This window comes from Motacilla alba, chromosome 4, assembly GCF_015832195.1.
Source record: "Motacilla alba alba isolate MOTALB_02 chromosome 4, Motacilla_alba_V1.0_pri, whole genome shotgun sequence".
NCBI lineage: Eukaryota > Metazoa > Chordata > Aves > Passeriformes > Motacillidae > Motacilla > Motacilla alba.
In genome coordinates this window covers 11770999-11797298 of record NC_052019.1, presented here as the reverse complement: position 1 = coordinate 11797298, position 26300 = coordinate 11770999, and the positions used below count along the sequence as shown (strand labels likewise).

Genomic DNA, 26300 nt, shown 5'->3' with positions numbered 1-26300 from the left:
AAAAGAGCATTAGTTTACCAGCTTAATTGATGTTAATATCTAAATTACATAGTAATTATGTAAAGAGAAATGGTTAAGATATGGCTTTACAACAGAAACCTAATTGTTCATTTAGATACTGGGAACCAACATACACTTTCTTATCAATTTCTGGTGCATTTCAAAGCATGCCTCTTGGTCTAGTGCCCTACAGCTCCTCTTGCACACACGGCTGCCACCAGTAACTGCTTTTCTGTGCCACATTTGCAACCAGGCTGCATTCAGTTATTCACATGCCATTTCCAAGACGTGTACATAAAGCATTGACAAAGCCTTTAACAACAAAACAGTGCAAAAAGAAGAAAAAAAATGTACAGGTGCCATCAGCCACAAAGAAATATCAAAATGTGACAACAGTCAAGCAGAATAACGCAACCTCAACGAATCCAGCCCACGCCGCTTTATGACACATGAACTGGTATCTGTTAAAGGCTGGTGGCTCACTCAAGACAAGGGGCCAGCCTCCATCCAACAGCCCATCCTGCAGGAACCACTGCCCTGCAGCAGCCTCTGCACACACAGAGACTCTTCCACCCACTCACCTCCAGAAGTGACTTCTTCAGAACTGGGCTGAGGAGCATTGGCAGGACAGTGTGGGGAAGCTTGCATTGCTGCTGCCCTTGCTATACCTGTCCTGTGGAGAAATAGAGGACTTAATTTCCAGGGCTGTCAGACAGCACCTTCCACATTACAAGTGACGGAAAAAGAAATTAATTTGAAAATGCCTGATTTGAGCAAGCACATTTTGGGGTGTGGTGAAGAACTCCCAGTTCCCACAGAAGTATTTGGATTACTTTCACATCTTGCATGGAGCTCTGTTTGCAGCAAGCTGGATTCTTTGGTTCATGAGCTGATGATGCTCTTGCCAGTTACCTATGCAGCAAGCTGAGATATGGTCATTGAGAACCAACATAACTAGACAGCCTAAATAAAATAAGTAAGGAAATAATATTTAAAATAAACTCTCAACTCTGACATGAACAAATAACCATTGAGTAGCTCTTCCTTCTGCCCCCTTTTCAAAATGGCAGTTTTCTGCTCTTTATATATTTCCTTTACAGTAACCATCACTATATGAATTACCTAACAGAGGAACCAGTTATTTTGCTTCTCTCATCCAACCCATTCCATAGAGACACTTTATTTTACTTCCACATAAATCTACATAGGCTTACCACAAGAATCAATCTTAACAAAGACCTTTTTCTTTTTTAAAGGAGAAAAGGAAACTTTCCACAGTTTTCATGGTTTCCAGCTGGGACAACAGTTTTCAGCCACCAGTTTTTAGTATGATACATTCAAATGATCTGTATATCTCAAAGTGCAGTCCATTAGAGAGAGACAAAAATAACTCTGAAACACATGAATAAATCATTCTTTTGAGAGTGGTGATGAATGCAATGTTTTTCAATTTCCAAACCAACTCTTTAAAGCCCAACTAAAACAAGTGTGTTTGTTCCAAAAGCGATCCCTGTATCTTTCAGGAGTGCTGTGATGTTTTGGGAGTTTTTTTGAGAAAATGTCAAGTTTAGACACCAAGGACTGGAAGCTAATGACCAACCACATTTTTCTGGTATGAGTGTGCACTGAATACTGATGTTCACAGGCAGGAACCATTTCCAATAATTAATTGGAAAAATATCAGCCTTCATTGCATTTGCTTAACTTTGGTCAACAGCAACGTTAATCTTGCAAGTGAATTGAAAGACAAGACAAAGCCTCACAAACGTGAGGTTTATACATAATTCAGAACTGCAGAAAAGCATGGAAAGCAAGACAAGGAGAACATGATTATAATATGGCAGAAAAACTCTACTAAGGGAAAAAAAAATAACCCCAAAAACCCCCACACACATGTATTGCATCTATTACTTCAACTGAAGAGTAAATGTAGGGGTAAATAGAATTGTTCACTTCCTATTTGGGCAAAACAGACTCCTGCATCAATCACTTCCTTTAAAAAATGCCAGACAGCCTGTTTTCTTCTTTTTTTTTTTTTAGTTTGCAATTACATACTGTTTTTCTCCGAAGTTCCCAGTTTCAAACATACTCACCCATTCAAAACAATGAAACATTTTGTCTCTCAATATCTGCTAATTGGAGTATAATTGTAGCTATTTATAAGCTATGACTATAAACAGACTTTGCCAAAATATTTAAAAAGAAATCTCCAAGAGAAATAATAACAACTGGTCACACATATAATACCATATTTAATAAATACAGTATATTTAAATATAAAATAAGATACAGCAGGTTGGCTCAAATAAATATGATTGATTAATTCTGTTCTGGGCACTACAGATCAGTGTCCGGTTCACCTTCTAAGAGACTGATTATTTTCATCATTAACAGGAATTTTAGTAAATCTGCTCTTCTTCTTCGTGTGATAAAAACAATGAATATCAGAAAGAAGCAAAACTAAAAGAAGCTGACAACCTTAGGTTTTATATGTTGCCTAAAGCTCTGTCAGAGTCCCCAGAAGGTCATGACACATGGATAATCTAGATATTACAGTAACAATGCATTGATAGCACTGATAAGGTCTCCAGAGAAAAGATTTCAAATACTTTGAAATATTTGGCAATATCTTCTAATAATAATTGAAAGGACTAGAACTTCTAATACATCTACTCTCCCTGAAATGCAAACTGGGAAATGGTAAAACTGTGAGGGGGGGAACCTCTACAATTGAAAGCAAGAGCTGAATTGGTCACAGTGTGGATTTTGGTTTCCTTATTTTAGTAATCTACAAAGATATCCATGCCATGGTTTTCACACTTTGAGGGCACCATACATTTATTTCAGAAACAAGTCTTAAATGTTCAAAAACAAACACCTTATGCATTAACTGCTTCAAAGAGCCTTTCCTTTGCTTACATCATCCACAAATTACTGTTCTCCAGCAGTCTACATTGACCTATGTACACCAAGCCCTTCAAGAGGCATTTTTAACCATATGGGATATTTCTACTAGGTAGGATCACTTTCACTGTCTGGGAGAGTAATTCATGGAATAAAAGAAGAGAACAACTTTGTCTCAAGGAAGATACATTCCAGAGATTAGTCCAATTCAAAAAGAAAGTTCTTCCATGACAGAAAGCTATTTTTAGGACAAATATGCATCCTGCCACCAAATCCAAGCTAGAATACCTCTTCTCCCTCCATGGTTAAATCTTATGTAGAATCTGTCATGCATATAAGAACTAATAGAACTCCCAGACTGACTTATCACTTCCACCAGGAATTTTCCTGTGAGTCCTATAGAAATAATTGATTTTTCTACAGTTCATCTTCTCTTTGAAAAATGAAGAAACCACACCTTTCCCACCTTTCAGTCTCCAAGACTTGGACAAAGAAATGGTGAGCAGTACATTTTATGGGCCTTTACATGAATGAATCCATGCATCTGTGGCTGCAGCAGTGGATTCCCAAGTGACAACATTCAGGTGGTGCTTGAACATAACCTTTTCCATTCCCTGCAGGTGTGAGAGGACTGTAGTCCCAACCTGGGTTTCTCCAACCAACTTACAGCTGGTGAAATAAAATAAAACCTACAGCTGAATCATGTCAGCCATCACTGTTACAGAGCCCATACTTAAATCCCAACATCCAGAAAGGATACTGCTGGTACTTGAACTTTGATCAATAGTCTCCACAGAGAAAGGAAAATGGCAGTTTCAATATACTACATGGTATGGTTTTGCTAAGATCCTATGATTTTCTATTTTTCTTTTAATGCAAGCTAAAAAGAATATTGATTTCTTTCAAGTCCACTGCACACTAAATATAATTTCCACCATTGCTATTTGAGTTATCAGATTAAAATGCCATCTTTCTCACTAAGAAAAGAACCAAGTCTTTCTTGAAGCAGAAATGCCTAAGGCTGTTTGGTGTACTTCAAACAATCTTGGCAGCTGGTGGTAACCAAAAACATACACTGATTCACGAAAAAACATACAGAAAATTCACTCTGATGCCAGCCAAGCTTAGGGTATATTCACTGTGCACTGTGGACTGCAAGACATCTAAAACATCCACACTGATAACTAACATTAAAAACTCAGTGCTTCACTTCCAAGTGACAAACAGGGAAGGCAAGAAATGGCCAAAAAAAAAATCTATATCAACTCTGAGTAACTTCAGGAGGTTCATCAACAAGTGCAAAATTCTGCACTAGGAGCAGAAGAGCTCCAGACATCTGGCGGGAAAGCAACTGTCTGGAAAGGACCTGTGGTCATCCTGGATGCTAGGTCAAAGAGCCAACAGTGGCCTGATATCAGCAAACCATGCTGGCCCAACACGAGGAAGAAAGTGACCAGAATAAAGGGAAATCATGCTCCACTCACCCCTAATGGGGCTACATGTTGAGCAGTGAGCAAGAGTTCAATGTTCTTCCACAAGTGACTGAACCAAGTTATGATGAAGTTAACCATTTTTTTAAGACTGATTAATTGAAGTGAGTAATTCCGCATGCGGCACACAGTTTTTCTTCCAAAAAATTCAACTGTGCAAATTCTTCAGCCATAGTCTGCTCCTTTACAGTGGGTTAATTTTTCAGGTCTGTCCTCAACCAAGGAACTCTGGGATGTTCTTAACAGGAATCACCAGCTACAGAAAGTCTCCTTGTCAGCTTAAGTGTTTACCTAAATGTTCTGCACACAGCTCAAAAACTCCTCTCTCTCATTATGACACTGTGAACTTTCTGGAATCTGTAAAAGCATAATTTAGGAGGAAAATATGGACCCAACAAATTAGCACCAACCCAAATGGACAAATGAAGGGAAAAAATTACTGTTTTCTTAAGACACACATTTTTAAGGTTCTAGTAGACACAACCCTAAAATTATCTCTAGCAAAGAAAGATTATTTAAGGGCTAAAACTATGTTACTGACATTCATGAAGTATCCTGTATTTTTTTTTCAGAGAGATTTAATTATACCTTTCATACTACTCATGCATTTAAAGATTTTCTGGTTAGCATTAATTTGAATTCCATTGCCACATAAATTAATATAACTTAGACACATTTATCAGCCCTTTAAATAACAAAGTGATGTGTCCAGGCATCATATTCTTGAAAAGGAGAAAAAGACATACAATTAAAACCTGAACTGCAACTACTTTACATTTCAGAAAGTTAAAAAGTAGCCTGGAGCAAATTACTCCAAGAGAAAATCTGGAAAGCAGTTTTGCTTCAAGCAAAGACTTAACAGTATTTAAAAGAAAACAATATGCAGCATGAGTAAATCATACAGCAGACAAAAGGGTCAAAGAAAAATAAATGGGTTGTACTCAAGTTAGTATAAATCTGAATGCATTAAGCTCCTAAGGAAACTTGCAAAGACAGTATTAAGGTCACAGTATTCAACTGGATATTTTTAACCCTGATTTTAACCTTAAATTTAATAAATCATATTATGTATGAGAATTTCCAAGTAGATTTCCTAACTCATTATGCAGGTGAACAAAATGATAACTAAATATCTACAGTAGCTACAGAAAATCTGTTCCTTTGGTTAAAGGCCAGCATATGGTTTACTGAGGAACAGAACTGCAGTAAATCCTAAGAAAAGAACCAAATCCACATAATTTTAGCTCCCAGAAATTTTTTGTGCTAAATTGCAGAATGTACTTACATTTCCTGACAGTAGTAGGAAAATGTAAGCTTTGTAGATTCTAACAATTCTGAATATGGTAGATGGAGTTCAGCCACATTTTCATTTTTACCTACTGCTGTCCTAAAAACAAAGCCAGCAACAGTGTTGAATCTCTGAAGATTTAGCACACTCAGTTTCCAGAAAGGTTTTTGGTGAGCACTGAGATAAACTCTGCAAAAAAAACTCTTCCAGTGCCAGGGGTTATAAACCACATCCCCACACTATACTATGTAGTACTGAAGACAAAAGTAACTAAGATTACTGTACAAAGTAGTTAGCACAAACAGATGCAGAGACTAAGACAGATGAATAGATGTTACAGATGCAGAATAGATGTGGAGGTGAGACACTGGAAGAGGTTGCCCAGAGAAGCTGTGTATCTTCCTTGAAAGGCCAGGTTGGATGGGGCTTTGAGCAACATGGTCTAGTGGAAGACATCTTTAAGGTCTCTTCCAACCCAAGCCATTCTATGATTCTATAAGATTAAAATCATGACTCAAAACACAAACAAAATATGTGGTTTGTATATACATACATATATTTTTCTGGACTTACAACATGTACATAGAGTACAGCCATGCAAAGCCTGGATCCAATCCCGCTCCAGCCAGTGGCAGGTTCTCCATAGACTTCATTAGATACTAAATTACAATTACACAAAGGCTGTTAAAAACCTGTCAGGATATTAAAGATGAAGTTGTTGTTTAATAGAAACATGTAGAGTAACCTTAATGTCCCAACAAACCTAGGTAGTACATTTCAGTTTTTTAAAATTTACTAGAGTAAAAAAATAAAATGAAATAAAAATAAAAATTTCTGTTATTTAGTCACTACCATTTCTGTACCAGGATGGCGTGAGAGACAGAACTGTTAATGGTTAGTGACTCAACCAACCATTTGCAAGAGCAGCAAGGTTGCAAACACAACCAGCCTTTGCCGAGGTTGGGTTTGCAAGGTCCCAACCCAGGGGCAGAGGGGGTGAGCACCCACCAGCAGAGGCCACAAGAAGGGGTTTGAGCCATGTGAGGGAGAAGGCAGATAAGAAGCAGAGGTCAGATAATGCTTTTTATCACCCTTAGATAACAGGCCCAGTTGTACAACTTCTCACTGGGGAAGGACCAGAGCAGTCACACACAGGCCTGAAGGCTTTCGTTCCTTCTGATGGGGCACAAGTGGCTCAACCACTCTGTCATGAGAGGCAGCTGTTGTGTCTTTGAAGGTGTCATAAACCATCAAACACCCCAGAGTGCCCCCTGCCTAATTTTTGGGGCCTTCCACCAGAGGACTGCATGTGATCCACAGTGTTACACCAGACAGTGTAAAACTAACCCCCCCAATAAGGGAGAGATGTCTGATATAAACCTGAACATTTATTAACCCACTGAACTTTGTGCTTTGTGTCAACCAACAGACACCAAATAACAACAATCAAGTCTCCTTGCTAGATGGGTGGTGATATCTTTCCACTATCTAATCTTATCCTTTTCTTCTCATTCTTTCTGTCCCTTATGTATTTTCTGAAGTGGTCTCTTTATACTTTTGTACTGTTATATTACTGCAGATAGATAATAAGCAAAATGGCTGCATACCTCCTTTCCAAGGCAAGCCCATTATTCTAAAATAGTCCCTACATAACTACATCAATAATATATATTAAAAAAAACAGTCATTCAGTGTCATTTCATTCCAATCTGCTGCAAGAGATCTATTAACAAGAACCTCAGCCACCCTCGCCTTCAGGGGTGAGTAATAACAAAGAGAAAATGCCATTAGCTTTTCCCTTATCATAACAGGATAAAATCCTAACCCTGTCCTTCAGCCAGGTCTGTTGATACTAATATATTTAACTGGGATCTTACCCAAGAAGGCTGCCAGACTTCCACCCCAAAAACTCAGTTTGAGTAAAATGATGCAGAAGAAGGGACTCTTCCAATTTAAAAAAGACCACCCCCTGCACCTGAGGGTCATCTACAGATCAATTAATCAGGTCCAACATGATTTTGAGTCACATCTGTGTCTTTTAATGACAGTAAAAGAATAGTACTAAGAGACACTTCCAGGTCTTGCCCTCACAAGATTCAACGGAATTTACATACAGAGAGCAGAAAGAACTTGGCAAAGAGCACCAAATGAGTTGTGGTTTTGGCTGGACTCCCCTTTTTTAAAATAAAGATTCCTGGAACTCAAACAGTAGCAAGTACTGATGAAAAAAGCCAAGTATCGCTGCAATCTAGTCAAGCAGCAAATGGAAGCAGAATAACTGTAGTCAAGGAAGGGATTCTGTGTCCTTATTTCTCTCCCCAGCAGTGCTTGGATCTACATATTCTTGATGTCTCTGAAGTCTGAGCAGGGAATATTACTTACAGAGAGAGAAAATCTGAGAATTTAAAGCTTTAGGGTCCTGTTTGAAGAGAGATGCAACAGTTGCCTTCGGGCAGGAATTAAAGCTGGCACGGAAATTTCACAAAAGGAATTAAAAGATGTTCTGGAAAGTGGCCAAAAGGAAATCAAAGGAACTTCAGCATTATGAAGACACATACCAGAAGCACATGAAAAGGAACTTCAAGACAGACCATTAGGTTTAAGAGTTAAGGTTACCCATCTGTTGCCTGGGTAGAAGGCTGTGTGAACCAGGGGAAAATGTTAATTATTCCTGTGAGATATTTAGTCCAAAAATATTCATGTTCTCTTACATAATTTCCAGTCTTGACCACATGTCAGCTGTCTAGGGGAACAGATGTATTTTAAAATCAGCCCACATTCTGACCTATAGGAACTGATCAAAGTAGCCTCCTTTCAGTTCTTCAAGTGTGGTCTTACTGGATCTGAGAATCAGTCTGGGGAAAAAGACTATCTGATAGCCAGTCTGACAGCTGTCTGTGAGTTAAAAGATGTTAAATACAGATAAATTATAGCTCATGCCTTGTATCACAGTAATTGTTGTAAATATCTGATATAGGCATGAGTAATCAGTTATTTTACAGAAACACAACATAAAAAGTGGACAGTTTTTAAAGCAGTTAGTTTTGAAAATAGAAATGGAAATCCATGGAAATTATCTGAGTAGGCCCATAGCTGAAGAGATGAGCTCTGGGGTTTTTATTTGAAGAAATATTAACAGGAACTGTTGGACAACTGCTTTTAAGAGCTATTATGATGAACAGGTGTTTCACCCCATCTCTACTTTAGCCTGATGTGCTGCTATTGAACTCTTTCAATAAACTCTGCTCATGCCTCCATCAATAAAAGCAGGTCTTGAAAAAAAGGAAAATCTTTCTGTGTTCCATCAGGGCACAAAACAAGGAACAGAAAAAAACTTACTCTTTAGATAAACTCACAAGAACCACCACTTACAAGCTAAAAGACAAGACTTTAACAAGTTCCTTGTCCAGGATATGTAAATTAGTGAAGTTACTGTTTTTATATGAAAAAAATGTCCTCAAGTGTGCTTGACTGTGCAGCAACTCTCCTAGTGGCAGGTTCCACCTATAATGGCATGTCCTAGTTAAAAATGTTTAGTATCTCTTGCTGTCACGTGTAGTCAGGTCTCATCTAGCTACTTGTACTTATTTTAAACTTGCAGGTATTGGCACTATTTCCCCAATATATCTTCCCTTGCAAAATCCTGCGGTGTTTCACTTACACAATAAAATCTCAGATTATGGAGTCAATATCTGGACTGCAGCGCAAAACCACTAAAGGGAAAGGATAGGAGGCTCTGGCAAGCTCTTTTATTTCTTTCCCCAATCTCAATTATTTGGATTCTATTTTTGTGTTAGATTATGTCTGTGCCCACATGCACAAATTTGTCAATGAAGATTTTTGGATCAAAGGTAACTTAAAGAGGGACATTAAAGGCTTTGAAATATTTGCAACATTTCAGAAAAGAAAACTGCCAAACAGTTTTCAAGAAAACTGTGTACATTCAACTGCTAAAAAGAAAATGACAGAGTTTTGTCATCAAAATGTAAAATACAGGAACAGCTTCCTGTGCTAACCTCAATATAACTACGTTCATCAAGTCTCATCTGTAATAACCAGGCTGGTGTTTGCTCTGTGGAATCCAGACTGCTAATTCTTCCCATTTACAACAACTCCCTGGCTTTCAGGAACAAAAATAATTTTCTGTCTAAATATACTTACACTTGACAATCAAAAATGAATCCCTCTGCAAACAACTCTCCACACTGGCAATCACCTTTGTTAGTAATTATTTATAGTGCAGAAGCATCAAAGCTTTCTGCTTTCACATTTAACATTACTACATTTCTACCATTTCCTAGTTCCATCCAGGATAGCTGTCAGACATTTTTCTAGTATACTTACAGTTTGTATTGCCTTCCTTCCTTCTGCTGTGCATAAATACTGCAAAAGCCTTATAACAAGGTGGTTTTGAAGGAGCACAGCAGTAAGCTTCACTCCTCTGGAAGTCTTCACCACACTGACCAAACTGGTGCCCACTGAACAGGTCACAGGGAGCAGCAGTGGGACTCTGGGGGCAAATTTGCAGCAGCACAAGATAGCACTGCCCACAGTCCCTGTGCTCTCAGGAGTGGGCAGCTGTGGTGCTGCCCTCCCTGCCAGCAAGGGACAAATGTCAACCAGGCCAAGTTTGCTGACATCTTCTGAAGAAGCCTAGATTGGTGGGCTAACCAGAGCCTCCTCCCCTCTGCTCCAATACTTCCCATGCAATGGGAGTGGCTCCAACAGCAGCAGGGAAGGTAAGATGGGCATCCCAAGCTACAGATTCCTCTGGAGAATGGGCAATTTGCTGACAAAAATGGCATCCATGACAATTTCAAATCAAATCCTCAATTTTAAATGTCTTGAAATTAATTTGAAGGTTTGAAAAAGTAAAAGATATTTTCAATAAAACAATTTTAAACAAAAAAGCTGGGGAAAATCAACACAACAAAGAGCTGGTTGTCTGTACTCCGTACAAATCACATTCAGCAGTAATTTCGGCACCACAGTTCAAAGTTAAGACAACTAAAACCCTTTACTGGGATATAACATGAATTCTTTCAGCTAGTAAATATTGAAGTTTTACTATAATTGGCTGATTTGCAACATCATAACTGCTAATAGATGCAACTCATTTGTTTTAAAACTAGCACCTTTTGTAACATTTGCATAGTAACACAGAAGGCCTGTACTCTATTTCCCTCATTTTTCTGAAATGTATGTGGAAGCACAGAAATGTCTACAAGGCCACAATTAACCATGGGAAATTAAATCCACGTTCAGGGAAACAGTTTTTCAGAAAACTGCAGCTCATTACCACCACAGATTAAAATCAGAAGTTCAAGGACACTGCTCTCACATCATGGTGGAAGGAAAGTTTTGCCCCAGTCAGAGACAAGCAGCACTCCCCTGATCAGCGCTGTCACACATAGACCAAAAGGTCTGTGAATCATATGGGACTTGAAGGACAGTGCCCTACATAGCAGCTCCTACTGCCTCCCAATGCTGAAACTTCTCCATAGCCATTCCAGGACTTCTAGATTCACACTTCAAGCATAGCAGCTGGGAGGAATACAGACACATCAGAAACATGCAGTAGCAGTCATCCACAAGCCTTCTCTGAGTGTAGCATACTCTTGTGTTACAGCACGCACAAAATGATATTCATATTGTACCTGAGCAATGAGAATAACCATCACCCATATGACTTTACTTCACTCTCAGTAAGGCATTCCAGGAAATTCTGTAAGATGTAATAATTCACATCTACCTATTTCAAAGAGACTGCATATGTGAATTCCACTTTGATCTTCACTGTTGATTAAAGATAATATACTTGACCGAAATCTTCCATTCAAAAGAAGACTATAGGATACACATCTGACTCCATCTTGTACTGGTTATTCCCATATCACAGATCTGCATGCAGCAATAATAGATATCAAACCAATCAGGGTGTCAAATAAACATTAGCATGATGAAGAGTCTCATGTGCTACCTTGGCAGTCAATTCAGGCCTACACTCACCAGGCCACTGTGCCTATTTGTTGAATTTTTCTAATTAATTATTATTGATTTTATTAGTTGAATTTTTCTTTTTATCATAGCACAATGTAGAAATAAAGACATCATATCAGAAATTATTTATAAAATAATAACCGACAGATTCTGATTTACAGCTATACACTTGTTAAAGACTTTGTGCCAGGTTCTATCATAAATTGAAACCTTTCAAACAGCACAACATGACTGGATGAAAGTCTAGAAATAAATTATTGGTAATTGGTGACCAGCTCATTGCTTGAAATCTATTTTTTGTTTCTATTTGAAACATTTATGTAAATTAACATATGTTCATTTAATATCTTAGAATAAGGAGAAATAATAGGGAGTCATTAAAATCTGAGATAATGAAATTAACAATCATTTACTTTTAATTCAAATCGGATGATCTTTATTTCTACTAGAAACTGGCCCAGAAACTGGTAGAGCAGGTTATGGTTACCTTTAATGCAAACAACACTACCACAGGCAGCATTAGGCTCAAAATTTACACAAATTATGTTATTTTGTACAGTCACTGATTATTTGCAACACCTGAGTCACAGGAACAACAAAAGCACTGCAAACAGGAAGAAGTATGATAACAGTAACTAAGTTCTAATCAGACTTGTGTTGAACTAGAGAATAATAAAGCAATTTTACTTCTTTTTACTTCTTTTACTTTTTTCTGCACTCTAAGTAAAACACATAAATGTCGTTATTATACAGATATTTGCATCCTTTTCTTCTCTTTTTTTGTAACAGATGGATCAGTGAATATGAAAGAAACAAACACTGCTATATTTAAGAATACAGATCCCAAACCCTGTGATATTAATAATTCACAAAAGTCACTGAACTGCATGCCATGTCGTGCTGAGATTTTATTAAGAATCAAATCTCTTCATGTACATTTTTATTATTTGTCTTTCACTTGCAAAATACAGTCTGCTTTTATTTGCATTGAAGCAGTAATAAAAACAGGAACAAGAGCTTTCCAGCAAGGTAACACTCCTGAGAATAGTAACTCTCTTACCAAACATAAAGCTGCTTCGCTCAGTGGGGCTTTTGTTCTTGATAAAGAATAGGGGAACTTTCACCAAGAACAATTAAAACAGACACACTCTTGACTAAGGGCAAACTCAGCATTAACCTGAGATCTATGGAAATAATTGATCAGGAAAGTGCCTCAGCATGGCTAGGAGTTCATTTAAAACCCTTTCTTGTTTAAAAAAATCCCAAAAGTGCCCATAATAACTTTCTCTAATTTTCTGAGATTATTACATTTCCCTGGCAACAGGGAAATTAGCCTGAAATTACACTGAGATTATACTTTGAGCAAAAAAATTGTGTTCTCTTAGCAGACAGTCCTTGAGAAAAAGCCTTACAATGGTGATTAAATAAACTGTGGATTGAAAGTTTCAAGAATACAACTACTAATGATGTTGTAACACAATGTAAACAGTAAGGATGGATTACCTTTTTTATGGCTGTAATAAAAGATAGTCAGTTCTTCTTCATTATAAAATATTCAGTGTTATTGTATAGTGTTTCACATTTTAAACTGATGCAAGAGCAACATCTACCATTCTCTAAGTTCACCATTTAAATATATGATGTATTGCTGAAATGCCTGAGGTTTACATGGAAAACATATAGAAAATATACTGCTGAGTACTGTTTTTATAATGATACATACACTAAAATAAACTTCTCCCATGGTGAACAATGACACTGACTCTATCTGCACAACATTGTTTACTTTTACGTCATTCAATAGTTTTAAACTCTCAGTTTCAATTAGAAAAAATCTGGCAGACACAGCGAGCTTGCATGGATCATATTTCTATGCCCATGTTTTATCTGACACACACATTGCACAGCTCCTGTCCTGAACTTCTGGTTTTAAGGCTCATATGTAGTTCAGTCTATTACATATACAGCTATATAGTTAAATATACTGTAAGCATTTCTATTTATAATGTTTCTAGTCTGCTAGCAACTGGAAAAGCTCCAGATTGCTGCAAGTATGTTCTTTTCAGCTGCTTGTCACTGTCATGGAAGGAGCTCCACTTTAGCTAATACTCTACATGGTCCTTTTCTTCTGTTAATACATCTTGTTCACTTCTCCAGGACCTCTAGCACTATACAGCAACCAAATATATTTATTATTTAGATGGTGAGTGCAAGATCATCTGCTGATTACATACGCATGCAAAGAGAGCCAAGGTTGCCATCAGTCCCTAAGGGCAATCCACCAAAACCACTGATCCAGCATCAGAGATTTATTCCTTTGCAAACAGGAAGATTGCAGCCCAGACTAATAACACTTGGTAAAGCTTTAAGGGTACGTGTGACACTGGTGAATAACTGCTGTGTGGAGAACATGACATTAAAGTAAGATCCAAACCAAGTTAACTGCACGCCTTTGAAACACCTACTACAGCTCAGAGTGGCTTGAAGTGCCCTCTTAGGATCATCTAACAACCAGTCCTTAAAACTCCTTGAAGAGGCAGGTCTTCTTCTGAGGAGGCAGTAACAAGTCAACACTAACACACTCCTGCTCTTTGGGAATGCTGGGAACAGCAAACTGAGAAACTCCAAAGTCCCAGCCTAGGATTAACATCCTAACCCCAATTCTGATTTATGATTTCTTCATCAAGTACATTTGGCAAGCAAAATAGAGACAACAATATTATGAGCCTAATAAATGTAGCATGAATGGAGTACTTTGGATGTGTAGCTGGTACTGCATCATGGCAAGCTGACAGTGTAATTCACTCTGGCTAAATCTATCCTGCCTTTTCTGGGCTTGTTGGAGAGAATTGCTGGCCCATGTCACCCGTACAGATATTGCCTTAAATATATGTGCTGCATAGATCCAAGCTTCAAGCAGTACCAATGGTTGGTCTTCCTGGATGCTGAACCCCACATTCAGCTGCAGGTTTGGGTGAGTGAGCAAAGGGATAGGACTGCAGTGCAAGCCAGAGTGACAGCAATGCTCCAGCTCTGCCTCTGTGGCTGCACCCAACTAAGCTGCATGAATAAAGATTACAAAGTCAGCAACATCACTTGGATGGAATAAACCTTATTAATCCAAATCTTCAAGGCTACTCACAACATTCATCTGAGTATCACTGTGAATAAAAGAACCAAATCCATGCACAGACAGACATAACTACATCCTCTTTAACAAGGGGCAAAGTTATGCTTTAACAAGGTTTACCCCTGTTCACCCTCAACTCAAGGAATGAGCAATAATTTCCATTCTAAAACTGTTTCGAAATTAGTTCTGTAGAAAGATTAAAATCATCAATATTCACAACGTAAATCCTGAATTGCTGGAGGTTGAGAGGAAGAGTTCCCTCTTGTACTTTTCTTAATAAGGAGAAATCAGTGAACTAGACTGACCAATGGTGAGCCCGAGCCAGCAGTGTGTTACTTGTCTGCTATATTCATCCAATTAATACCTCAGGTATTCAGATCTAATTCAAATTATATTTGAGATGTTTATGAAAGAAAAGATCATAAATAAATGTCTTTTTAGCAGATGAAAATTGATAATTTCCCTCTAATTTTGATTACTGAAGAAGAGAGATACTAACTTCTTTCATTCAGGCATTAAAAAAAGCCCCAAAATCTGTTTTCATTATCTGCAGAGGACTTTTCTTTACAATCATTAAGAAAAAAAAGGGTTCCTTTATCCTCTGTAATAAAAATTTCACATGGTTATGATTCAATATGTTTTATACAGCACTGCTAATTCTTGTAATTCTTCAAATATCATATTTGAGGACATTAATACACCATTAATGTGATTAACTATTTCACACCATATGGGACCAAGTGGCACAATTTGGCCATATAAATGTCTAGATAGTGCAGGTCACCTTCTGCCCCATTGCACCAGTGCAACTCCACTGGCTCCACTTGCATTTGCAGGCCTAGACCAAGGGAGGAACCTGTGTGTCTCCAGAAACTGGAATTACAAACACCTTTTTATTGCTTCCCAAAACAAAGATATTCCATAAAAAGATATCAATTCATATGCTACACTTGTCTGCATGTAAGCTGCAATATGCCTTCACCCACCAGACAAGAATTTCTCCAAATAAATCAGGGATCATGGAGGTGAAACACATCCTTTAACACAGTTTGGCAAGAATAGCGAATTTTGCTCATTATTTCTGTTAATTGTTAAATCAGTGAAATACAGAGTAACAGTAATTAACCTGGCAGTTGAGGAAGAGTGGCACCATTGATTCCTGCAACTTTTTACCCCTACCAGGAACACAGCAACCACACCAGGCAATTCACTGCTCAGAATCAGATCCCGTGTGGCTGATCCCAAGGCCCTGTGACAGCAAGGTGTATCAGCAGTCCTGTCAGTTTTACCATTAATCTCAAGCACAGGTAACATCAAGGGAACTCTAGGACTAAAGGACATCCTCTGCCTGCTAAAGCACAGAAGCCTCTTTCATCCCCCTTCCCCCAACTCAGTTTTCTTGCCCTCTCCCCAACAGACTCTGTCTGTACAGTAATGAAGGATCATGTTTCTCCCATCCAACCCATCTTCTCTTCCCGTGCCTCTCCTCTCTGCTCAGGGCTCCTGCAGTTGCTGTGGAAATAACACATTTTACTGACCCAACACCTCCTGGGCAACTGGTTCCCACAGCTGTGGTGCAAAAGGCAATTAAGATAAAACACAGCTCTGCAATGAATCACAAGCCTGAACAGATCTCAGAGGTCATCTAGTCCATTCCTCTGCCCCACGGGAGGCTCAGCTATCCCCATGTCATTTCTTACAGACATCTATGTCACCTGCTTTTAAAAACTTCAGTGATAAAAATTACTCAAGCTCCCTAGGCAATATATCCCAGTGTTTCAACACCTTTGCAAAGAAGTTCAATCTTTCCTCACAGCTCACATTTTCTAAGCCTCAGATATTTTTTCTCTCTTTCTTTACAAGCCATACCAGATCTTTGCTGTTTTCCTCACACAAAAAAACTCCAATTAAATCAGTTTGCTTCAAAAGCTACTTTTAAAAGTGATCATTGAAAAATTTGCTGTATATTGCAGCTGGAATTAAATCACCTTTTCCCATTGTGTGACCGTAACATAATTTTAGACTTTAAATGACAAAATTATTCATGCTCTGCTTGTTTTAATGCCACATTTTAGTTGTGCATATGCAACAGGGGAAACAGGGCCTATGTTGTCCTATGTGTGTCTATAATGCCTATTATACTATAACAGTTACACTGTAACAACAAATCAAAAAACTGTTGAGATTTAAAAACCAATTCAATTTTCCGTAGCCAAGGTAAAGCCACATTTGTTACAGATAATCCCAATGTTAGAAAATAATGACCTGTCAAAGAGATGAAATTTGACTTTGCTCAAGCAAGCAGTTTTGTTAGGAACACCTTCAGTCCACTAGCGAGAGCAGAGCAAATCAGATTTGGCTCACAGCTTTCCTACACCCTGAATTCATATGCCATCTGACTGTCTGAGCTTTTTTTAATCACTGAAGAAGTAAAACAGCAAGAGAAGTAAAGCAATGCTATAGTTAACCCACATCTTCATGATTATTGCTGGCTTTACTTTCCTCGGTGAATAGTCAGGGGAAGAAAGTAGATATGAGGGTTAGAAATACCTCCTTTTGTAAATTAATTTAGTCTGCTGCATGGAATAACAAGGACAGAGGACACCACTTACCAAGACTTCAAAACTCTGAAAATGAGATAAAATTTTGGTTATTCACGAACAACAACGAATTGGTAACTTCTCTAATACACTGGACACGACATAAAGCATTTCTTCATTTTAAATGGTAGATTACAAAAGCTAAAGAAAAACTTGGATTGGACCCCAAAGAAGTATAGCAAGGTAACATGTTACTGCCTTTCTATTGTTGCTACATACTGCACTGAACAAGTCACAGGACCAAATACAAGGCCTGTGAGAGGACTGCACGCCTTTACAGTTGAGAAGTCTTAAAGTTGTTTCATGGAACCAAATCTTTAAATAAAAAATACAAAATCCCACAGAAGAACAATCAAAGCATGTTTAAAGCACCAATTTAACTAATGTATTCATTATGCATTTTTAACAAAGTGTATCAATGAGAAATTAACATTCGTGATGCTCCTCTTTGAGCATCTGAAAGTCTCCTTGGAAAAATTTCACAGATAAATCCATTCCCTCATGATTTCCAAGATCTCTTAAAAGGTGTGGCAATGTCAGATATAACAGCTGTGAAGAATTCTATTACACCTGACAAACTCTGCATTCCCAACAAGAATTACACTAGTCTGAGATGAAAAACTAATATTTTGCTACTGAAGATTTCAAGAACAGATGCCAACATATTTCATGATGACTTCTGATCACAGGAAAAATATAAAACAGGTCAGCATTGATATTCAAATTGTATTTTTACCCATTTCAGACAAGCTCCTCCATGTGCAATGACAGAATAACATCCAGTCCTTATGATCCAAGTATCAAGTGAAGATAAAACATTAGAAAAATCTAACACGTGCCCCAGCAGTGTCACAAAAGCTACTAAGAATCTCCATCTAATTTTCAGAACACTCAAGACATATAAAAGGACAATATGGATTTGAAAAATCCACTATTAATTATTTTCCTCAGATCACAAAACAGAAAGACTTAAAAATTCAATTTTTAACATTGCTGCACATCTGAAATTCACTATTTATCAAGTCCACTGCAGTAATTATAGGACATTTTGCAGAATCCAAGGCATGAATTTACAAATTTTTTAAAAGTTCTTTCAAACAGGTGACCACATTTCAAAACACAAATCATCATTCTGTAAAAAAAATTAACCAAAACTTCAAAACAAATTTGACAGTGCACCGAAACATGAACCAGAGTGCAAAGAATGTCCTAGAGGCAAGATTAGCAAGCAATTATACCAGTCACTGGTAACAGTTACAGTACACAGCATTTTTAATTTTTCTTCTGAAAAATCTGCCTTGTGGTCCTGGTATGACAAAAATCATCCTACTGTTTTCTCCAATCTAAAACAATTCAAATCATCAATAATCAAGAGAGCATCAGCTGATCACGTTTCAGGGTGCAGCATGGGAGTATTAAGTGACTGAGCATTGATCAAATGACGACAGAATCTGGAGACCGTGTCTCAAGGAGTATTGGTTGACCCTAATGTGAAGTATGTTCATATTATATAAGCCTACATTGAGTTACTGTTTCTGCTGATGAAAAGTGCTATTAAAACTGCACATACAGATATATTTGCAAAGTCAAGCACCTACAAACACATTTCTCCTGTTCAATCAATCTTAAAATGGCCTACTCTTAAACCAACTTTCTGGCAAGGAAATGCAGACCAGTACCTGACCCAACCATTTCATGTTCTCAAGGTAAATTCTCTCAGCATTTACTGTATGTCACCTGCAGGAAAATTCCTTTTTATGTAATAACCTACAAGTCACTGAATGATTTAAAATGAAGGTGCCTTTTCTCTTCCCAGGTACCTTGCACAGGGAACAGAAAGCAAGCAGCAGCATTTCAAAAGATGATGCTTACATATCCCTTCTAAATGCCTTCTAAATGTATACAGTTCTCTAGGGAACAATCAACTGAGCAATGTCTGTAATGCTCAGGATATAATTACCAAAATGAGATGCATAACCTTCATTACACCAGCAAACAGTTAACTTTACAGATTATTTCTCTTACTTTGGTGTTCTCAAACCTTTTTTTTTTTTTTTTTAGTAATCAAGTGCTTCCAATCTTCTACATTGCAGCTACTGTGCATTCAATGCCAGGTGCTGCACACCTCACTAGCAGAAACTCAGCACAATGCAAGACCTTCTCCAGCCCGTGTACTTTCATATACTGCTGTAGCATGACAGAATGTCTTTGGGATTCAGCAAATTCAGACAGATTCTGTCGCTACATCCCACAGAAAAAAACGCCCTGAAATCCCCCCTGGTTCAAAAAGGAAAAAAAGGAACAGCCTACATCTCCAAACATGACAGTGCATTCCTAGCATAGAATATGAAACGCAAGAAGAGAAAAACGACAGTATTTATGTTACCTTCAGTCACATAGTTGTGGTCTCGCAGAAAGCTGTGGTTAATTTTCCGTGTGTCCGTGTCCTCGCCCATTTACAGCAGGATTACTCAGCATGCCTATCCGCAGTGGACTGATAGCATCAGCAGAGGTCGTCACAAGAGCACCATCCATGCTGCCACTGCCTAGCAGAGGCGGGGAACACACCGGGCCACTGAGCACAGCATAATGAGAGCTATTGAGGCAGCACAGATTGGGAGGGGGGCGAATAACGAGCGGGGAAAAGAAAGAAAAAAAAATAGAAGAAGAAAAAAGGGGGGGAAAGCGAAAAAGAAGTAGCGGGAGAACGCCGGAGGGAAAAACGGCTCCGAGAAATTACGGATGCAGAAAGCCAGTCGGGAGCTCGCGTGAAGGGAGCAGAGGCACTTGTCGCACAGTTAAAGAATAGCCCAGTGGCGTCGCAGGCACTCGGAGCACCAGCGGCCCCGCAGCGGCGGGCAGGGCGGCCGGGCTGCAGCGGAGCCGCCCGCAGCGGAGCCGAGCCGAGCGGAGCCGCGCCGCTGTCACACGCCTGTGCTGCATCAGCGCTGGCCCCTCCCCGCCCGCGGCCCCACCGCACCGCATCTGCATGGAGCAAAGTGAAAAATGACACTGCAGGTAATTATTCCAGCTCCTCTGCCGGGGAGATGGGCAAGGAGAAGAGCTGAGGGAGGGGACGAGGGAGAAGAAACTTCAAGCTGATTAAACGCGTTTGCATCGACACGTACCGCACACGAACATGCGGCCAGGATTTTGTGCTAGTCTTACTGTCATCTGCAGCAAAAGCAACAGTCGTTCAATGTCAGCCTCTATAAATATTACCGAAACTGCCAAATATCTGCCTGTGCAAAAGGACTCGTCAGAGACAAGGCAACCGTTTAGAGAACGTAGGATAAAATAACTGTTATTAATCTTTTTTACCCCCAGTTTTGTAGATAAATGTAAAATTACAAAGTATTTAAAAACAACCTCTCTGGCTTCCCTGTACAGGAAAGAAAAGCTGGACAAAGGGAATATTTGCAGGTCATTGGTTTTCTTAAACCTGCTACTCCTTCAGTTCATTATCCCATCATCTTGGAAAAGCAGTGTTGAAATACATATATGCAGAAATATGAAAATAAGTGGAAGAGGAAAATTACCCACTTGCATTATAAAAGAAAGCCTGCTCTTTATTCCAAATGCTTAATGGTTTATATTACAGGAAAATTCTTTCAACTGAACAGACTAGCAGTTTCCTTTAGCTTTTGGTATCTATTCAAGAAACCACAAACTGTTTGCTGCAGAAAATATGAAAAGGTATTCAGAAAAGGTAAGCACCACTGAATTTTAAATATTTGAAGAGAAAGCAAATGGCTGTATACCAAAACCACCACTACAGCATGATAAGGGAGTCCACAACCACAAAACCAATAAAGGAGAGAGAATCTTGTGCTTTAGGCCCTGGAATGGAATATAGAAAGTGCAATTCAGTTGTCAGCATTACTACAGTATTTTGTGTAACACTGGATCAATCTTTATCATTTTTTGTATTTGTTTTTCTTTCTTTCTAATGAACTAGGACATAGAGTTCTTGAAGGAAAATTCAAGTACCCCGCTCTTCCTACAAACTGGCATGTGACTTTGAAAAAAGTAGAGGACTACATAAAAACCTGCTCAGGGATAAACATCTAATTTCAGAATTAAGCAAGGCTGAGAGGGAAAGAAGAATAGCAACAGAATGACCTTCTTTTTCTCAGTAATAAAGCAAAATAAAACAGAACCATCTCCAGCCTAATAAGTAAATATTGTAAAACCTTCAAATTTGAGCAGGTGGGAAAGTAAGAGAAGTATTCTGTACTTGCACCTGTACAGAACACATTTTACAAAACTAGAAATGTTATTTCTGCATTGAGAGTACCAGTCACTACTGAGGCAGTACCTGCAGCTCTCCAGTATCTGCCCTATCCTCTTCAGAAAAGAGGAAGGAAGCCTTACAAATGCTGATATTTAATTTGGACAACATGGTTGTAATCTATGTGATGGAGCTGGTTTATTTTGCCCTTCCCTGACACAATATGTTCTCACCTTGGATCTGTTTTTCCAAAGACAAAAGGGTCTATGAGCATAATGCCCTGCACACAAAATCCCAACTCCAGCAAAGTCCTTGGCTAAGAGTACAACAAAACAGTTTACCAGTTTACTCTCAACTATTTAATACTACACCAGTCTGGGTCAAGAAGGCACCTCCCTTCAGCATCTCTGCAAACTGCCTGGCCTTACAAAAGTCTGTCAAGATCCCTTTGGAAAGCCTTCCTGCCTGCCAGCAAACAAAACCTCCAGTGGAGACCAGCTGCCAGCTAGCTATAACTCCATTTACCACCACTCCTTGGGCTCAGCCATCCAGCCAGTTTTTACTCAGCAAAGAACATGCCCATCCAAGCAAAGAGCTGCCAGTTTCTCCAGGAGAATATTGTGGCAAACTGTGTCAAAAGCTTTATTAAAGTTCATGCAAGCAACATCCACAGCCTTTCCCTCACTCACTAAGGTCACTTCACCACAGAATGAGATGAACCGGGTCAAGCAGGACCTGCCTTTCATGAACCTGGGCTGGCTGTGTGTGATGCCCTGATTGTCATGTACATGCCTCTTGATGTTGCTCAGGACAATCTGCTCCATGACCTTCCTTGGCACTGAGGTCAGGCTGACAGGCCTCTAGTTCCCTGGACACTCTTTCCAACTCATTTGATAGACGGGCTTCACACTTGCTGACCTCCAGTCAATTGGGACCCACTCCTCCCTGCTACCCAGGGCTGCTGGTAAATGATGGAAGGTGCCTCAGTGAGCACTCTCACCAGCTCCCTCAGTCCCTTCAGCTGGATCCCATCCAGCCCCATAGATTTGTGTGTCTCAGCAGTGTAGCAGGTCACTCACTGATCATTTCCCCTCGGATTATGGGGGCTTCATTCTGCTCCCCATCCTTGTCTCACAGCTCAAGGGACAGGGTACCCAAGAAAAACTGGCCTTACTGTTAAAGACTGAGGCAAAGAAGGCATTAAGTACTTCATCTGTTTCCTCATTCTTTGTCACTATTGTTTCCCCCTGTATTCAATATAGAATGGAGTTTCTCCTTCGCCTTCCTTTTGTCCCTGATGTACTACAGAGCATGGATTCCCTTGTGAAGGTAACACTGAGAAGCTTCTTCCTATTACTGTAATGACTCCTAAAACTGAAAGAAATGTCACCCTGCAGGGCATTTAATCCCAAAAATCAAGCAGCACATTTGAGTAAAAATGCATAGGAACAACTTCTATCTTCAAATACACAGAAAATGAACACGTGTTCTGTCCTTTCTGAGAAAAAGTATCATATGGAAAACTTATTATTAAAAATAAATAGATAATACATTATGCAAATGATGAGTACAATCTCAAAAAAGGCACACTGATAGTCTGTAAAAAAAAAAAAAAAACAAAAATCTACTGGAACCATTTTCTTTGTAAATACCTCTACATTTATGTGACCAAGATGGTTGAGAAAATTCTGGCCTTCTTGTTGTTCCTGCTCTTCCATGTAAACTCACTAATAACTGTCCTTTATTTGTCCTCAGTCAGTTCAAACATTGCAATTTCTAATGTCTCTAATTTAGAGCCTACACTGGTTATTTTTTAGGTGTAATTTAAGCAGTTAGAGGTGTTTTCATTTTTCCTAGGAGCAAAGTGGACATTTTTTTGTGAAGTCAAAATTGTAACTTCCATCCAGAGATAATTTTCTCCACTCACCATTAGAGAGGTTCATGGACAACTTCCTTAGGCATCACATCTGGGTCAAATCACACTTACCTTGTTCTTCTTATTTTTAAGTTAAAACCAATCTCATAAGGAGGAATGGAATGAGGAGGAAGCCTTTAACAAAAACCCTAGACAATATTCCCAGTGTGCATGCAAATGCCTTCCCTAAGATTATGAGCCAAATCCTTACTGTGTGGCAAATATTAGCACTCCACCGACTTAAGTAGGTCAGTTCACATGAGAAAGATTAGCAAAATTCTGCTCTAAATTTGTAGCACAATGCAAATTTGTGAGCCAACATTTGCAGATAACTAGCTGTGCCATTTTAAAATGCTACTTATTATCAATCCCACCTATAACCTACATAATTTGATCTGGTCAAGTACCCAGGGAGAAGGCTGTGAGGAAGGAAGCTTTAATCAAAAGTATATCAGTTATTTGGACTTTCATAATAGTTCACAATGCTACTCATAAAATAACCCTCTAATTGAGCTAAATACAGTACAAACAGAGAAATAACAGTGTCCTATCTTAAAGAATTTGTAAGTAAACTATGAAATAAAAGAGCTACATACAGATCAGCAGTGACATTTAGGTAAACAGTGAGTCAGTAATGAGGATGGAGTCCTGGTTTAGAGCTTTCTTCAAAAGAAGGTCATTAGAGACTGTGCAGAGGAGCAATAAACTGGATTCAAGAGGTTGAAAATAACTGCATAACAAGAATAAAACAAGCTTAGACATAAAAGGAGGAGAACTGGCCAGCAGGTCAAGGAGGAAAGTAAAAGGCAAGAGCAGGCATGACACAGACGCCAATACAGACTGATGGTGTCAGTAAAAGAAGAGTTAAGGAGCAAAACAAACAAAAATGGATCTGTGCCAGGAGGAGAAAAATCTCATAGGACAGGGAAAGAAAATATTTAAAGAGAGGAATAAACCTACATTTCCCTTTGCCAGAGTTTTGGGCAGAAGAATTGGAGAAAGGGGAAGGTAGCAGGGAAAAACAAACCAAAAAAAAACCAGTCAACCAACCAACCAAAAAAAACCCCAAAAATAAAAGCCAGAAATGGAAGCCAGAGGCAGCCAGTACCCCCAAGAAGGAATCAAAAACTATTTATGATGCAAATGGAGCTGAGAATGTAAGGATTAGTAAGAGTGTAGTCTAACAGTAAGGAATTGAAGAAGATGAAAACAAATCTTTGGCTGAATGACTGTTGATCATATTTGCTCATTGCATTTCCAGCAAGTTCTGCAGCAGAAGAGAGGGAGGAATTAGGCATTAGAAGGCAGTTTGTCTTGAAGGTCACTGTGTAATCCTATTTATAAACACCTGTTGAATATGGCCATCCTGTTTTGCTCCAGCAGAACATTTATGTTCTTCTCTTAAACACATTTTCTTGAAGAGCCTCTGTTTAGCTTTGTCAGACACTAAGAGCACAACCTTTAATAATTAGAACTCTTAATATCTGAAATAGAACATCATCAGGTACTCCAAGTCTCCATTTTACCCCTGAATTACTAAATTTTACCCCCAAATTCATCACTCCATCTGAATTAGAATAATTAAGCTTAAACTGCAATTGAGAAAACAGTAGTGGAATACTTAAATATTTTCTTCGTCTAACAGTGGCTTTAAATGAAATGAAACTGAATTTTCAATTGGCACAGAACTCTAATTATTTGTAAAGCACAAGAGATTTAAAGACTGTGATGGTAAAAAAAAAACCTTAGAAGTTGCATAAATTTCACCAAAAGCAGACTATCTTAAAATAGTACTTTAATTTAAAGTTTGTGGCATCAGAGGAGGGTTTTAAGAGCTTTGACAGCATTTACTTCTAACCATATCCTAGTATCAGCAAACTGTTCAAAACAGTGCAAAGTTTCTTTAAATGAAGTAAGGTAACACATACAACTAGTCAGCCACAGAAAAAATACAACAAAATATTTAGTCAACCCTTGACAATAATAGCTCATTGCATCTGAATTTGCTTACCAACAAAAGATGTTTATAAGACAGATATTGTCTCCCTTTTACATATGTACAGAGATGTAAAATGCCCTGCTACTGACTCCTCCAGTTAGGCCATTGGCAAATTAGTTTTGCTGTTCATTTGTTTATTCATAATGTCCACAAAAATAAGATTGTATACTACAGTCATACTTCTGTTCAAAACACCTTCATTTAAAAGGACAAACCAACAAGGAATTAAAATGTGATAAAAACCTATTCCCTTAGCCTTCCTCCAGCTCTACTCAGCTTGACAGAGAAGGACTCAGAGCTCTCAGGCAGGTATAAGACAGCAAATTCACTCCCTTGAGTTTGTGTTGTTTTCCTTCTCAAGTCCTTCTGAAGTCCTTTTTGTATTGTTTAACAGCCAAGACAATATACATTATATTTGCTACCATGCAGTTCCCTTTTTGATTATTTCTGACAGCTAAACAAAAGCAAACAGATACTGTCAAAAGCTAACATAAAAAGCAATAGAAGAAAAATTGTATCAATCACAGCTCTCAAGTAAAAATTGATTTTGTTTCTTTTAACACCCCATAAATAATCACTTAGAATCTTTACATTTACAGCATTTAATTCATATTTTGCTACAGTCTTCAGTTACATTTAAAATTATGATGCAGCCCAACAATTTTGAAAAAAACTAATGGCTGCTATCACAATTGGAAAAATATGTCATTATTCAAAAAGGGAAAATTTCTTCAACACACTAC

The 26300-nt window shown here is 38.5% G+C and overlaps 1 protein-coding gene across 9 annotated transcripts in view; it reads right to left on the bottom strand.

The window, feature by feature from the left end:
* Positions 1 to 26300, bottom strand: part of PPP2R2C (protein phosphatase 2 regulatory subunit Bgamma) — a 193767-nt gene that overhangs the window by 114920 nt on the left and 52547 nt on the right. Inside the window, exons 1-2 of one of the 9 annotated variants that reach the window (XM_038134255.1) lie at positions 19799 to 20341; positions 582 to 673 (exon numbers count right to left, since the gene is read on the bottom strand). The exons of 2 other annotated variants lie outside the window; for them this stretch is intronic. In XM_038134255.1, the coding sequence (XP_037990183.1) occupies positions 582 to 620 (39 nt within the window). In that variant the 5' untranslated portion in view covers positions 621 to 673; positions 19799 to 20341. Of the gene's footprint in view, positions 1 to 581; positions 674 to 6255; positions 6295 to 19798; positions 20342 to 26300 lie in introns of those variants that run through there. 6 more of the 9 variants (XM_038134261.1, XM_038134258.1, XM_038134263.1 and 3 more) reach the window with 6 other exon arrangements.